At 41.3% G+C, this 13,135-nt stretch overlaps 1 protein-coding gene across 3 annotated transcripts in view; it reads left to right on the top strand.

The window, feature by feature from the left end:
- Positions 1 to 13,135, top strand: part of TMEM63B (transmembrane protein 63B) — a 162,364-nt gene that overhangs the window by 63,703 nt on the left and 85,526 nt on the right. For all 3 annotated transcript variants that reach the window (XM_033937151.1, XM_033937152.1, XM_033937153.1), the window contains exons 3-4: positions 6,520 to 6,599; positions 12,690 to 12,734. In XM_033937151.1, the coding sequence (XP_033793042.1) occupies positions 6,520 to 6,599; positions 12,690 to 12,734 (125 nt within the window). The remainder of the gene's footprint in view (positions 1 to 6,519; positions 6,600 to 12,689; positions 12,735 to 13,135) is intronic.

Raw genomic sequence — 13,135 nt, 5'->3', positions numbered from 1 at the left:
CCTGTGTCTGGTTGTGGTAGTTTGGATTTGACGGTTGTTCAAGTAGGCTGGGCTGTCACCATTTTTGTTTTTAAATAATAGACAGTAGAATTTAAATAGTATTCTTGCTTAATGTGATCGTGTTTTCTTAGTGAGCAGATTAGTCTCAGGGCTGTGTTTTGTACTGTTTGTCGTTTTATCATTGTTGCGGGGCAGGGGAGATATAGGATGTTGTAGTAGTCAAGGATTCCTAGGACTAGGGACTGGACCATGAACTGGAATTGTTTTCTGTCGAAGAATTTTCGAACTTGCCTTAGGTTTCTCATGACTGCAAATGATTTCTGTATTGTTTTGTTGATTTGTGGTTGCATGGTGCAGCATCTGTTTGTCATCATTCCCAGAAGTTTTAAAGTGAGTTGAATGGGGTATATGATTGAGTTTATTACTAGGTTTGCATTGAGGTCTTCCAGACGTTCTCCAGCTAGAGCTACTTCTCCTATTGAAAAGCTGTCTTTCACTAGATTTATACAACAAATGGGAAAGGATATTTCGGTGAAATTGGAGGCGGATTCTAAGTACAGTGAGGAGTATCTCGAAACCTTAGATTATGATCATCCTCCAAAGGATATGCTAAAGCTTCCTTTGCATAGGATCTTAAGAGAGACTTTTTACAAGAATCAGGAATCACCACTCTGTACTGGTGGCTCCTAGGAAACTGGAGTCTCTCTACAAGATAACTTCTCTCTCGGGATTTGATAAATCTCAACTCCCTCATCGTAGAGTCCACTCAAAAAAAAAAAAAAAAAATTTGCTCAGTCTAAAGTTTGTGTGTCGGTTCCTCCTGGTCGATAGGGCTGTACGATAGATAGTTTTGGCCGACAGCTCTATCAAAATTCCATGTTGGCTAATAGAGCTGTTAACTACAATTTCTACTTCTCATGCTACTTTTGAAGCATCTTATGAAGCAGTTTCCTGCCCATCATAAATATATTACTGCCTGTAAGTTGAAGAGTTTTCAATATCTCATGAGCAATGTTCTGCAATTGAGGAAGTATCTGGTACATTCAGCCTATGACATCTTTGAACGCGCATCCAGAGCCTCGTCTATATCTGTGGCCATGAGGAAGCTAGCGTGGCTTAGAATCTCTGACATGGATGTAAACCATCAGGACAGACTAGCCAACTTGCCTTGCTTGGGGGATGATCTTTTTGGGGATCTGGCGAATACTGCAACCCAAAAACTCTCAGCTCATGAGACTCGATGGGACACCTTGGCTAAAACTACTTCAATGTATGCCCTATATGGAACAACCAGGGGTATTTGGGACACTGCAAGGCCTCCCCATCCAACACCTTGGTTAAACCCAAGAAAAACCCCTCATCATCGAGACCTTTTAGGCCTGCTTCATCTTATCAGAGGCGTTTTTCAGCCAAAGCCTCTGCTCCAGTATGCCCTCAGCAGAAGAAACAGAAGCAGCAACGTCCTGCCAAGACCCAGCCTGCTGCTCCTGCCAAATCAACTCAGTCTTTTTGACATGTTAATGGAGAGCATAGTTTCAATTTCCTTGATTCAACCTCTTCCTCAGCCAATCGGAGGGCACCTTCAACTTTGTCCATCGTTGGGAGTTCATCACCTCCGATCTTTGGGTGCTGCAGATCATTTGTGAAGGGTACTCTACATTTCATTGCCTTTCCTCTAGATCATCCTTCAAGAGAGTCTGCTTTCAATCCTCGACAGTCCTCTCTTCTTCTTCAGGAGGTTCAATCCCTTCTACTCCTCAATGCCATCGAAGAAGTTCCTGTAGATCAACAAAACCTAGGGTTTTACTTCTGCTATTTTCTAGTACCGAAGTGGCAAAACTGACAGAAAAAGTAGTTTTCAATCAAATTTCAGAGTTCATAGAAAAAAACCAACGTGTTACATCCTAACCAAACTGGTTTCAGACAGCACCATAGCACTGAACATTCACTGATTGGCATGACCACTTCTATCCAATATTTCTTAGATCATCATCAATCGATGCTGTTAATTTCTATCGACCTTTCAGCAGCATTCGATACGATTGATCATCAACTTCTTCTTGGCAGACTGCAATCTATTGGTGTTACAGATCAAGTTCTCTCTTGGTTTACATCATATCTCACTGACCGTACCTCTACTGTTCTTTTCAACGAATCCACTTCTAAACCTACACAGACCGCACATGGGGTCCCCCAAGGGTCTATTCTCTCGCCTTTACTTTTCAATATCTTTCTTGCACCACTAATGACTTTATGCCAATCTGTAGGTTTCCAAGTTTTTGCCTATGCTGATGATATCCAGCTATTGCATCCATTAAACACTAATGATACCTCTGAAATCTTAGCGATTAATGAGAAACTGGACTAAATTTATCACTGGCTGGATACAAATAGATTGTCACTTAACATTAAAAAAACTAATGTTATGCTTTTTCCATGGAAAGATAGTTTTCCTCTTGTTACTCCAATTTCTATACAAAACGTCCCCCTGCAATTAGTTAATAATTTAAAAATTTTAGGGGTGATTTTTGATAATAAACTAAATTTTCATGATCATATTAGTAATATTATGAAAACTACCTTTTACAGATTAGGTAAAATTCGATCCATTTCTAAATTTCTATGTTCCAAATCACTTAATATTATTATTCACTCTGGTGATTTCCAAAATCGACTATTGCAATTCACTCTTCAAAGGAATTGCGTTAAACGAAATAAAAATGCCTTCAAATCATTCAAAATGCCTCAATTAAGCTTATAACCAAATCTAGAAAGTTTGACCATGTAACACCACTTCTTAAAAATGCACACTGGCTTCCAGTTATTCATAGAATTACGTATAAACTTTGTATAATGACCTTCAAAACCCTTTGTAATAAGACTCCTGCTTTATTTAAATTATTAATTCCATATTCCTCAAATAGAGTTTTGAGATCTAATGAACAAAACCTATTGACTATTCCTTCGTTGAAAATTATTAATACTAGACGGCAATTTATTTTTTCAGTTTCTGCACCACAGACTTGGAATGCCCTTCCAATATTTTTAAGGGAAGAACAGGAATTCGGAAAATTTAAAAGTAATTTTAAAACATTTCTTTTCAAGGATGCCTTTGAAAACTAATTTTAATATCTGATAACCCTATTAAATTTTATCTTATTATATTTTGTTATTTTGTTAACCTTCTGTATTTTTCCCTTAATGTTTTGTCTTTACTTTAAAGATTTGTATTTCACTCCTCCTTACCTAATGTTATGAGTATGTTAAAATTGATTGTATTCTGTATTGTTTTTTCTTTTAAGTATTCTTATTTATTGTATTGTCACCCAACAAATGTAATTTTAAACTGTACACCGCTTAGAAGTATGATTAAGCGATTAATCAAAAAAATTATTAAACTTGAAGATGGGAGGTCTGCATCCAGCCTTAGATTTCAGAGCCCTCAACAAGTTTGGTCAGAGAAAAATTTTGAATGCTATCTCTAGCCACTCTATCCCCTCTTTGCTCACAATGATTGGCTATGCTCTCTGGATCTCAATGAAGCCTACACTCATATCACAATTCACCAGGCTTCCCGGAAATATCTCTGATTTCAAGTGGCTCATCACCACTACCAATACAAGGTCCTACCATTCGGCCTGGCATCTTCCTCCAGCAGCCTTGAAATCTTAGGATCTTCAGGTTTTTCCCTATCTAGACAACTGGCTCATCGAAGACCCTTCCTGTCAAGATGTCGTTCTGGCGACAAATTGCACCATCTTGTTTCTCCAGAACTTGGGATTAGAGATCAACTTCCCCAATTCACAGCTTCATCCTTCTCAAAGGCTTCAGTTCATTGGAGCTCTTCTTGACACTACTCAAATGAGAGCATTCCTTCCCCAGGATCATCAGGATGCTCTGATTCAGCTTTATCATTAAGTGGACCAGCTCCAATCCATATCGGCTATGCAAATGATGGTTTTTCTGGGCCATATGGCATCTACGGTCCAGGTGACTCCTCTGGCGAGGCTCCACCTCAGAACACATCAATGGTCTCTAGCCTCCCAGTGGTCCTAAGTGACAGATCCTCTCTCACAACACATTTCTGTAACCTCATCTCTTTGACAGTCGCTGCAATGGTGGATGATTTGATCCAATATCTCCAGAGTTCTTTTTCACATGCTGACCACAGATGTGTCACCTTACGCTTGGGGGGCACATCTGGATGGTCTTCAGACACAAGGGTCATTGGTCCACCAGGGAAAGGAAGTTTCATATCAATCTTCTGGAACTCAGAGCGATTTATTATTCTCTCAAAGCTTTCCAGCATCTAATAGATGAGCAAATCCTCTTGCTTTACACGGATAATCAAGCAGCAGTGTACAATGTAAACAAGCAAGGAGGCACAGGATCTCTCCTTTGCCAAGAAGCTCAAAAGATTTGGCTTTGGGCAACTGCTCGGAACATCTACCTCAGGGCAGTCTACATTCAGGGTGAACAGAATTACTTAGCAGACAAGCTCAGCCCCACGAATGGACGCTCAACTCTGCAGCTTTCCATCCCATCTTTGCTCAGTGGGGCACTCTGCAAGTGAACTTGTTTGCATCTCCCCACAACAACAAGTTGTCCCAGTTCTGTTCCAGATTTTACTCACCTCACCACCTGGAGGCAGATTCATTTCTGTTGGATTGGACGTGCAAGTTTCTCTATGCGTTTCCTTCTATGCCTTTCATTCTAAACACCTTTGTCAAAGTCAAGCAGGAGGCCGCCACCATGATTCTCATAGCTCCTTGATGGCCCAGGCAGTCTTGGTTCTTCCTTCTACTTCAACTCAGTGCCAGGTAGCCAATGCCTCTGCCGATATTTCCTTCTCTTCTTACGCAGAGTCAAGGTGCACTTCTACATCCCAGCCTTCAGTCTCTACACCTGACAGCTTGGTATCTCTCAAGCTGAATGCAGCTGAACTTCACCTCCAGTAAACCAGCCACTCAACAATGTTATCAGCAAAAGTGGACTCGTTTTTCCTCCTGGTGTCTTCTTCATCACTATGATTCACAATCCATTTCATTTTCACTAGTCCTGGATTACCTTCTCCAATTGTCTGTTTCAGGACTCAAGTCTACATCTATCAGAGTCCATCTCAGCACTATTACAGCTTTTCACCAACCAGTGGAAGGTAAACCTCTCACTGCTCACCCTTTGGGCTCCAGATTTATGAAAGGACTTTTCAATGTGAAACCACCTCTCAAGCCTCCTCCAATAGTCTGGGACCTTAATGTAGTTCTTGCTCAGTTGATGAAGCCTCAGTTTGAAACAATGCCTACAGCTCATCTCAAGTATCTTACCTGGAAAGATGTTTTTCTGATTTCACTTACTTCTGCCAGAAGAGTCTGTGAACTTCAAGCATTAGTAGCAGACCCACCATTCACTGTGTTCCATCATGACAAAGTGGTTCTTCGCACACATCCAAAGTTTCTGCTGAAAGTTGTCACTGAATTTCATCTCAATCAATCAATAGTGCTTCCAGTATTTTTTCCTAAGCCTCATTCTCACTCAGGAGAAGCAGTTCTTCATACTCTGGATTGCAAGCGAGCTTTGGCCTACTATCTCAACAGAACAAAGCCTCATAGATCATCTCCTCAACTTTTCATTTCATATGATCTTAACAAGTTGGGACATCCAGTTTACAAGCGAACGATTTCCAGCTTGTTGGCTTCCTGTATCTCATTCTGTTCCTGTATCTCTCTCGTTCAGGCTGGACTGCAACTGGAGAGTTGGGTCACAGCCCATAAAGTTAGAGCTATAGCAGCTTCAGTAGCTTTCCTTAGATCTACCCCTATTGATGAAATCTGCAAAGCTTCTACTTGGTCCTCAGTTCATACGTTCACCTCGCATTACTGTCTGGAATCTTTTTCCAGACGGGATGGGCACTTCAGCCAGTCAGTATTACAAAATTTATTTTCCTAAAGGCCAACACTCCCATCATCCCATTCTGGTTAGCTTGGAGGTCACCCACATGTGAGACTATGCTGCCTGCTTGTCCTGGGATAAAGCACAGTTACCGTAACAGGTGTTAAGCAGGGACAGCAGACAGATATTCTCACAACCCACCCACCTCCCCTGGGTTGGCTTCTTAGCTGGCTTACTGAACTGAGGAGCCATGCTTACGTCGGGCAGGAAGGCACTTGTGCAAGCTTTCTGAAGTCTTAAAGTGGCGATGCACTTTTAAAGTGTCCGTACTGGGGCTCCATCAGTGACATCACCCACATGTGAGGATATCTGCCTGCTGTCCCTGGATAACACCTGTTACACTAAGTGCTTTATAAGTGCTTTTGAATTTGCTTAGCATTTTGCTTTGTTTTTCTGTAACATGTGAAGAAAATTACAATTAAAAAAAAAATCATACACTCAATCCTAGTAAATTTTCGGCCAGACCAAGTATAGGAGCAGAACTCTCAAAAGTTAGGAGCACAAATTCTTTGTATATTGGGCCTTTAGTTTATTACAGGAATGCTTTGTTTTGCTTTTTATGTCCTGCAGGCCCTGCTCTTTGTATTTTCCATTTTACGTAAAGTCGCCTGGGACTATGGCCGCTTGGCACTGGTGACAGATGCTGAAAGGTAAGAGAAATGGTCCTTTTCTAGGTGGCTTGGCTTTCTTCCTCCAGCTGTCCCTCTCCTCACCAGGCTGTGGATCTGAATTAAGCATACTGTATAGATATTTTGTTGTATTACCTGTAACTTTTATTTTTGTTTGTATTATGTAATGCCTGTTCCTAAATATTTTTTGTGAATCGCTTAGAGTTGTCTTAAAGGTCATTAATAAATCAATGCAAATAAATAAATCTCCCCCATGATGTTTCTCTTCTAGTCATAGTGTTTCCTGCCTCAGCATATCCTTTCTCCATGGACATAGGGTCATTTATTTACTTGTGACGTACTATACTGCTTTTAGCTGTTTAAAACTGAGCTAGGCGGTTTACAATTTTAAAAATAAGAGAAGAAAGGAGCTACAACATAGTCAATAGGGCAGGAGCAATCGTGCAAGCGCCTATATAGATCAAGGTGCATTTCATAAAGAGCCAAAACACAAAGACCAGGCTGCCATCTCATCATTCAGGAAATGCCTGGGTGACTAGTCGTGTTTTAATAGCAGATCAATGCAGATACACTTAGGGAGTTGTCTCCATAGGCTGCCCAGCTGGAACCACCATCTTTAACTTGATTTCATTTTCTTCAGCCAATGAGTTTCCTTTCTCTTCTGCTGATGTCGGTGATCTCTTCAGTTATTTATCCCACACTGTATAGAGTAAAGGTCATGCATTTAACATACTACCTGTAGTACAACCAAAGTGGTTTACTTATTCAACATAGCAGGCTGTTATCCTCTCTTCGTGATCAGGAAAAGTTGAGAGCTGCTTTCCTCAAAGGATGAAGCTCAAGACCTTTGTTACAGGCTCGAATCCTACTCCTTCTACCAGCAAGGAATTACTCAGACCCAGATCTAAGGTTAATTGTTTCAAGTTTATTAAAAAAATACTAAAAGATTTAACCCTAGAAGCTGAGGCTACTGGCACAAATAAAAAGAATTTAGAAGCAATAATGAAAGCCATTGATACTCCTAAAAGTCCTTTTTGCTGTTCCTATTCATGCAGTGTTGCAAAGAATCCCTATTCTGCTCAGCCAATTCCCAAAAAATTAGATGCAAGAGATAAAGTGCAAACAGTACCTGGGTTTAATAAGCCTAAGTGCAAACATCACTTGATGGTTCTTGAAGCAGTAATGAAAAGATGAAAGTCTTTCAAATCTTCCACACAATACCCTCTGGGTAAAGACCACAAAACTTTGGCCATAGTTGGATGGAAAAGCTTTTATAGTGCCATGCTGGCAGCAAAAATAATGGTACATCAGCTTCAGATATTGCATATCAAGATTCTCAGTTTTATCAAGCATTAGACTTGTTTTCCTCAGATTCATCAGAATCGTTGTTTACTTTTCTTAATAGAAGAAACTACTTTTTACCTCATCCATAAACCTATGACATTTATGATACCACTTCACCGACACAGAAGCAACCCAATGACTGGCCTAGCTCAGAGCATCTGTCTTACATGAAGACCTCCAGAATTGCCCCCTTTAAAGGAAATCATTTCTTTGGCGATTAACTTGAGAGACTGCATCTTTCACTTTAACATCATTCTTCCACCATTTACTACTCCATCTCCAGATTGTGGGTTGAATAACAGAAGATCTGACTATGGTTATTTGAGAAATCTTTATTTTTCCCAATATTTACCTTGGTTATCTTACAGGAAGAAATATCAGCCATATTACATGATAACCTCCAGTTAGGCAATCTAATCAGTCCTTCTTTCAGTGACATAAACCATGTGAATAAAATGCAGTCTTCCACTCCAGCAACAGTGTGAAAGCAACCCTCAATTTTGACAATTCTCTGGTTGAGGGACAACTTTATTTTTTGACAACCCCCCATCCCCCCGGCCAAAGAATGGCACAACATTACAACAGATGGGTACTCAAGATAATCAGTTATGTCTACAATATACATTTTACAGTGGTGCCTGGCATAACGAACGCCTCGCACAGCGAACGCTGCGCACAACGAACTTCATGTCTTGCTTCCTACAATGAACTTCGTTTCACACAACGAAGTCGCCCGAGCTGCATCCTTCCGCGCAGGCACTGCGCTTAACTGCCCTCTCTCCGCCTGGCTCCCTGTGCAGTGGCGCTACATATTTTAAACCCCCCTGCCGCTGCTGCTGCATATTTTTAAGCCTCTGCCGCCACCGCATATTTTTAAACCTCCCCCCGCCGCCACATATTTTTTTAAAAAAGCCACCCACTGCTGCAACTTTAATCTCACCCGCTCACTCGTAACTGGTGGTCTAGCAAATTTCCCAGCCAGAAGCGCAGAGATCAAGAGCAAGCCTTCTGTGCTACTGCCTGGGCCTGCGCTGATCTCTGAATGGCTGCAGTCAGCTCTCGCGGGACTCACAAGAACTAACTGCAGCCATTCGGAGATCGGCATGGGCCCACACAGGCGTGCAGAGGAATTGCTCCTGATCTCTGCGCTTCTGGCCTGTACGCCACTGGCTGGGAAAGATGGGAGGAATTAAAAAAGGTACCGAGGGGGGTATGTGGGGGGTGATTATAATACACAGCAAGGATCAACAAAACCCCTGTCTCCCCTCCCCTTCACATATATCCCCTCTACTATCAAGAAAATTGAATAAGCCAAATTATTATAGAATGCTACACAGAAATATCATGCTAACAGAATACCACAGTCACACATAGCAGGAATAGGGTTAGGGTAGTGCAACTAGGGCAACTGTCAAAGAGAGCCGTAAGCCTCTGCCTGGACTTTGCAGTCCCCAGTTGTGTCTAACACCAGCTCTAACAAGATAAATTTATCTTTTTTTATGTCATCTTAGCATATTTTATGCTACAGAACAAATTATTTTTTTTAACATGTATTGTTATGGGAAAACGCATTTCACATAACGAACTTTTCGCATAACAAACTTGCTCCTGGAACCAATTAAGTTCGTTGTGTGAGGCACCACTGTACTTGTATTCCCAACCAATCAGCACCATTAACAATCATCCTACATCACACCTGAACATTTTAAGAGGCAATTGCCTCTTCTCATTTAAACCATAGAGTTCATTCCTTACAGGAGTGTCATCTTCAGGGGGTTTATTCCCCTTATTTTCTAATTCCCAATTTTTAAAGACCAGATGCCTCAAGCTCGTACTCAATCACAAAAACCTCATTTTTCACATCAAGAGAGAAAAATTCATAATTCAGTCAGTATAAACCTTATTACCACTTCTAGCTCAGATCGACTTGACTGGCATCTTTAGATCTCAAGGATGCATAGGTACATAGACCCATTCAATCTCAACTTTAGAAGTATCTTTGGTTTATCTTTCACAGTGGTCACTTTTTAGTTCCAGGTCTTAACCATTTGGCCTTTCCTCAGTACTTGGAGTTTTTACCACATGCTTAGCAATACTGGCAGCCTATCAAAGGAGCCTTTGTACTTACATACTTTGATTGGCTCATCTCTGCACCCTCGAAGCAGTAATTGTTGCATTCCCTTAATCCTACCATTTCAGCTGTTTGTTCCCTGGGTTTTGTCATCAATATGGAGAAATCCAACCTGATTCCAATTCACTCTGCAATTCATAGGGGCCTCTATAAACACAGTTCAGGCAGGAGCCTTCCATCTTCACAACTATTGCATTACTATCCAGCATATCACTTTTTAACTTCTCTTGACTACTCATTGTCCTGAGAAAATGCTTCTGAAATTCCTAGATCACACAGCAGCTTCCTCTGCTGTCTTGTCAGCTTCAAAACTCCACATAAAACCCATTCAATGGGGACTCAAGACTCAATAGAGTCAATCCAGCCAACCCCTTCAGCACAAAATATACATTTCTGCTCAAATCAAGAAAGGATTGTGGCAAATTCAAAAGACCATGCCAGAGGGATTCCTTTCAGGCCACCAGCTTCAGATTTTGTTCTAACAGCTTCCTCACCCAAAGGATTGGGAGCATATCTTCAAAGGTATCAAACGCAAGGCAAATGATCTACACTCTAACAACTATCCCACATCAATATTCTTAAACTGGGGGCAATCTACTACACCAGGGGTAGGCAATTTTGGTCCTCAAGAGCCATAGGCAGGTCAGGTTTTCAGGATATCCACAATGAATATTTATGAGATGGATTTGCATGCACTGTCTGGTTGAGATGCAAATTTGTTTCATGCATATTTATTGTGGATATCCTGAAAACCTGACCTGTCTGTGGCTCTCGAGGACCAGAATTGCCTTCCCCTATACTATGCCATTACTACCTTCAAACACCTGATTCAAGTCAAGACTACTGCTCCATATAAACAATCGGGTAACATTGTTTAAATGAAAATTGGGATTCTTCATTCTGTCAAGAAACTCATCAGATTTAGCATCCAGCTACAAGCAGATTTGCACATTTCTATAAGCAACTTACATATCTGAAATTCAAACACCTTAGCAGACAAACTAAGCAGTTTATTCCCCCATGGTGGTCTCTTTCCTTTCTTATAACTCTCAACAGATTTTTTGTTAGGGAATTCCCAAGGATTTTTCACCACAGATTAAAAAAAAAAACCCTACCAAATGCAGATGTTTTTTTGCTCCAGGACTACAAGTCTTTTCTGTGCATTTCCTCTCGTTTCAAATATACAAAAGATAATCATGGATTCTACAGACTATTCTCATAGCCTAGGACAGACATGGGCAAACTACGGCCGTTTTGTTTTTTAATCCTGCCCGCCGATCTTCTCTCGTTGGGGCCTTCCATGTGCCATGTTACTGATAACATTCCAATCTTTCTTGAAATTAGACACAGTTTCTGTCTTTATCACCTCTACGAGGAGACTGTTCCACAAATCTACCACCCTTTCTGTAAAACAGTATTTCCTTAGATTACTCCTGAGCCTACATGAGGTTTACTTGAGTTTATTCAACTCCATCCTAAGTCCTCTCATTCCAGAGCTTCCTTTCAAATGAAAGAGACTCGACTCAAGCGCATTTGCATCACATAGGTATTTTTAACATGTCTATCATATCTCTCCTCTCCTGCCTTTCCTCCAAAGTATACAGATTGAGCTAGAGAGGGCAGTTCCAAAGGGACAGCCTAAGGAGCCTGATTACCAAGCGTTGTCTTCATTACCCTGATGTCCATGGAGAACCTCTATTTTCCTTCTGCTGTCATCACACCTTGCCCCCTCTCATTACCACTATTTGTCCCTGTCTTATATTTTCCCATCCCCTTTCCATCAACTGTCCTCCCTAATAAAACCCTTTCCCATATAGTCCCTGCCTCCAAGACAGTAAGTAATGAGTAGCCCACTTACCTATCCTGGAGTGAAGGTAGAGAGAGTTGGATTGACAACATGTGAGTGCAGAATAACGGTATCTGTACCTGGTTCAGGTTTTTACTCTTATTTTTATATTAGATGCTTCTGGCCCTTGAGTGTCAAACTTCTGCACGGTATAGAAATTGGACTTGATATGTCTGACAAAGCTGTACTGGACCCTGTAATGTGTCCTTGGGGACCACCAGCCAATTGAGTTTTCAACTAGCCCTAATGAATGTGCATGAGAGAAATTTGCATATAATGGAAGTGACAGGCATGCAAATCTCTCTCATGCATATTCACTAGGGATAGCTTGAAAACCCAACTGGCTGGGTTGGGAACCACTACTCTATGATAAGAGCAAACATGGGACAAGTGTTTTTATCCTCCAGAGGCAGAAGAGTTTTATATTTAGGGTTCCCATTTCCCTTCCATTGTTGCTGGAAACAGCCTGTACTTTTATCTGGAGACTGAAATGAAATGCACAGTTTATTTAAAATGTCCCAACCTTGTGTGTTTGCATTGGCAAAATGAGAAATATTACAGCTACAGGACAGGTGGACATCACCACCTACTCTAAATATACAGCCATATCTTCACCTTCTTCCCACAGCCTGACATCTTTCTCCCTACCCTTCTCTCGCACCAACCAGTTATGGCCAGAGCCTTCCACTAATTTAGGGGCTGAAATGTTTCTCCCTCTGTTGTTGATTGAGTTGTGTCTGCTTTTGTTGCCTTGATGTGATGCTGACAGTTTTCCCCCCCTCTATCCCAGACAGCGGCGACGGCAGCAGCCCAGTGAGCGCGAGGAACTGGAATAGTATGTTCTCTGTGGTGCTGGTTCTCACACTTCCTTCCTTTCTCTGCCTCTAACTCTTGTCCTTCTGGCACTTTTCTCACCACACCCCCTTCCTCTTATAATAACCACAGACACCACTGGAGACCAGAGCTTGAATAAAAATTTGTCCTGGGCGACACGTTTCATCTTTTCACATTTTTCTGGCACCTGTCTCAGAGAGAGTTAGCCTGTTTTTGCAGGTACAGAATGTGTCATGCACTTGCAGCGTTAATTCCAGAGTTGTAACTTTCCCTAGTATTCACTGTCTGCTTTCTCTCTTGGTCTCATTTATGTTTTGTTTTTGGGATTTTCATACTATTTTTTGGGGGGGGGAGGGAGGGTGGAATTCAGCTTTGATTGCACTGCCTGATTTGAAGAAACAC

This window comes from Geotrypetes seraphini, chromosome 3, assembly GCF_902459505.1.
Source record: "Geotrypetes seraphini chromosome 3, aGeoSer1.1, whole genome shotgun sequence".
Classification (NCBI taxonomy): Eukaryota; Metazoa; Chordata; class Amphibia; order Gymnophiona; family Dermophiidae; genus Geotrypetes; species Geotrypetes seraphini.
This window is presented reverse-complemented; position numbering and strand designations above follow the sequence as displayed.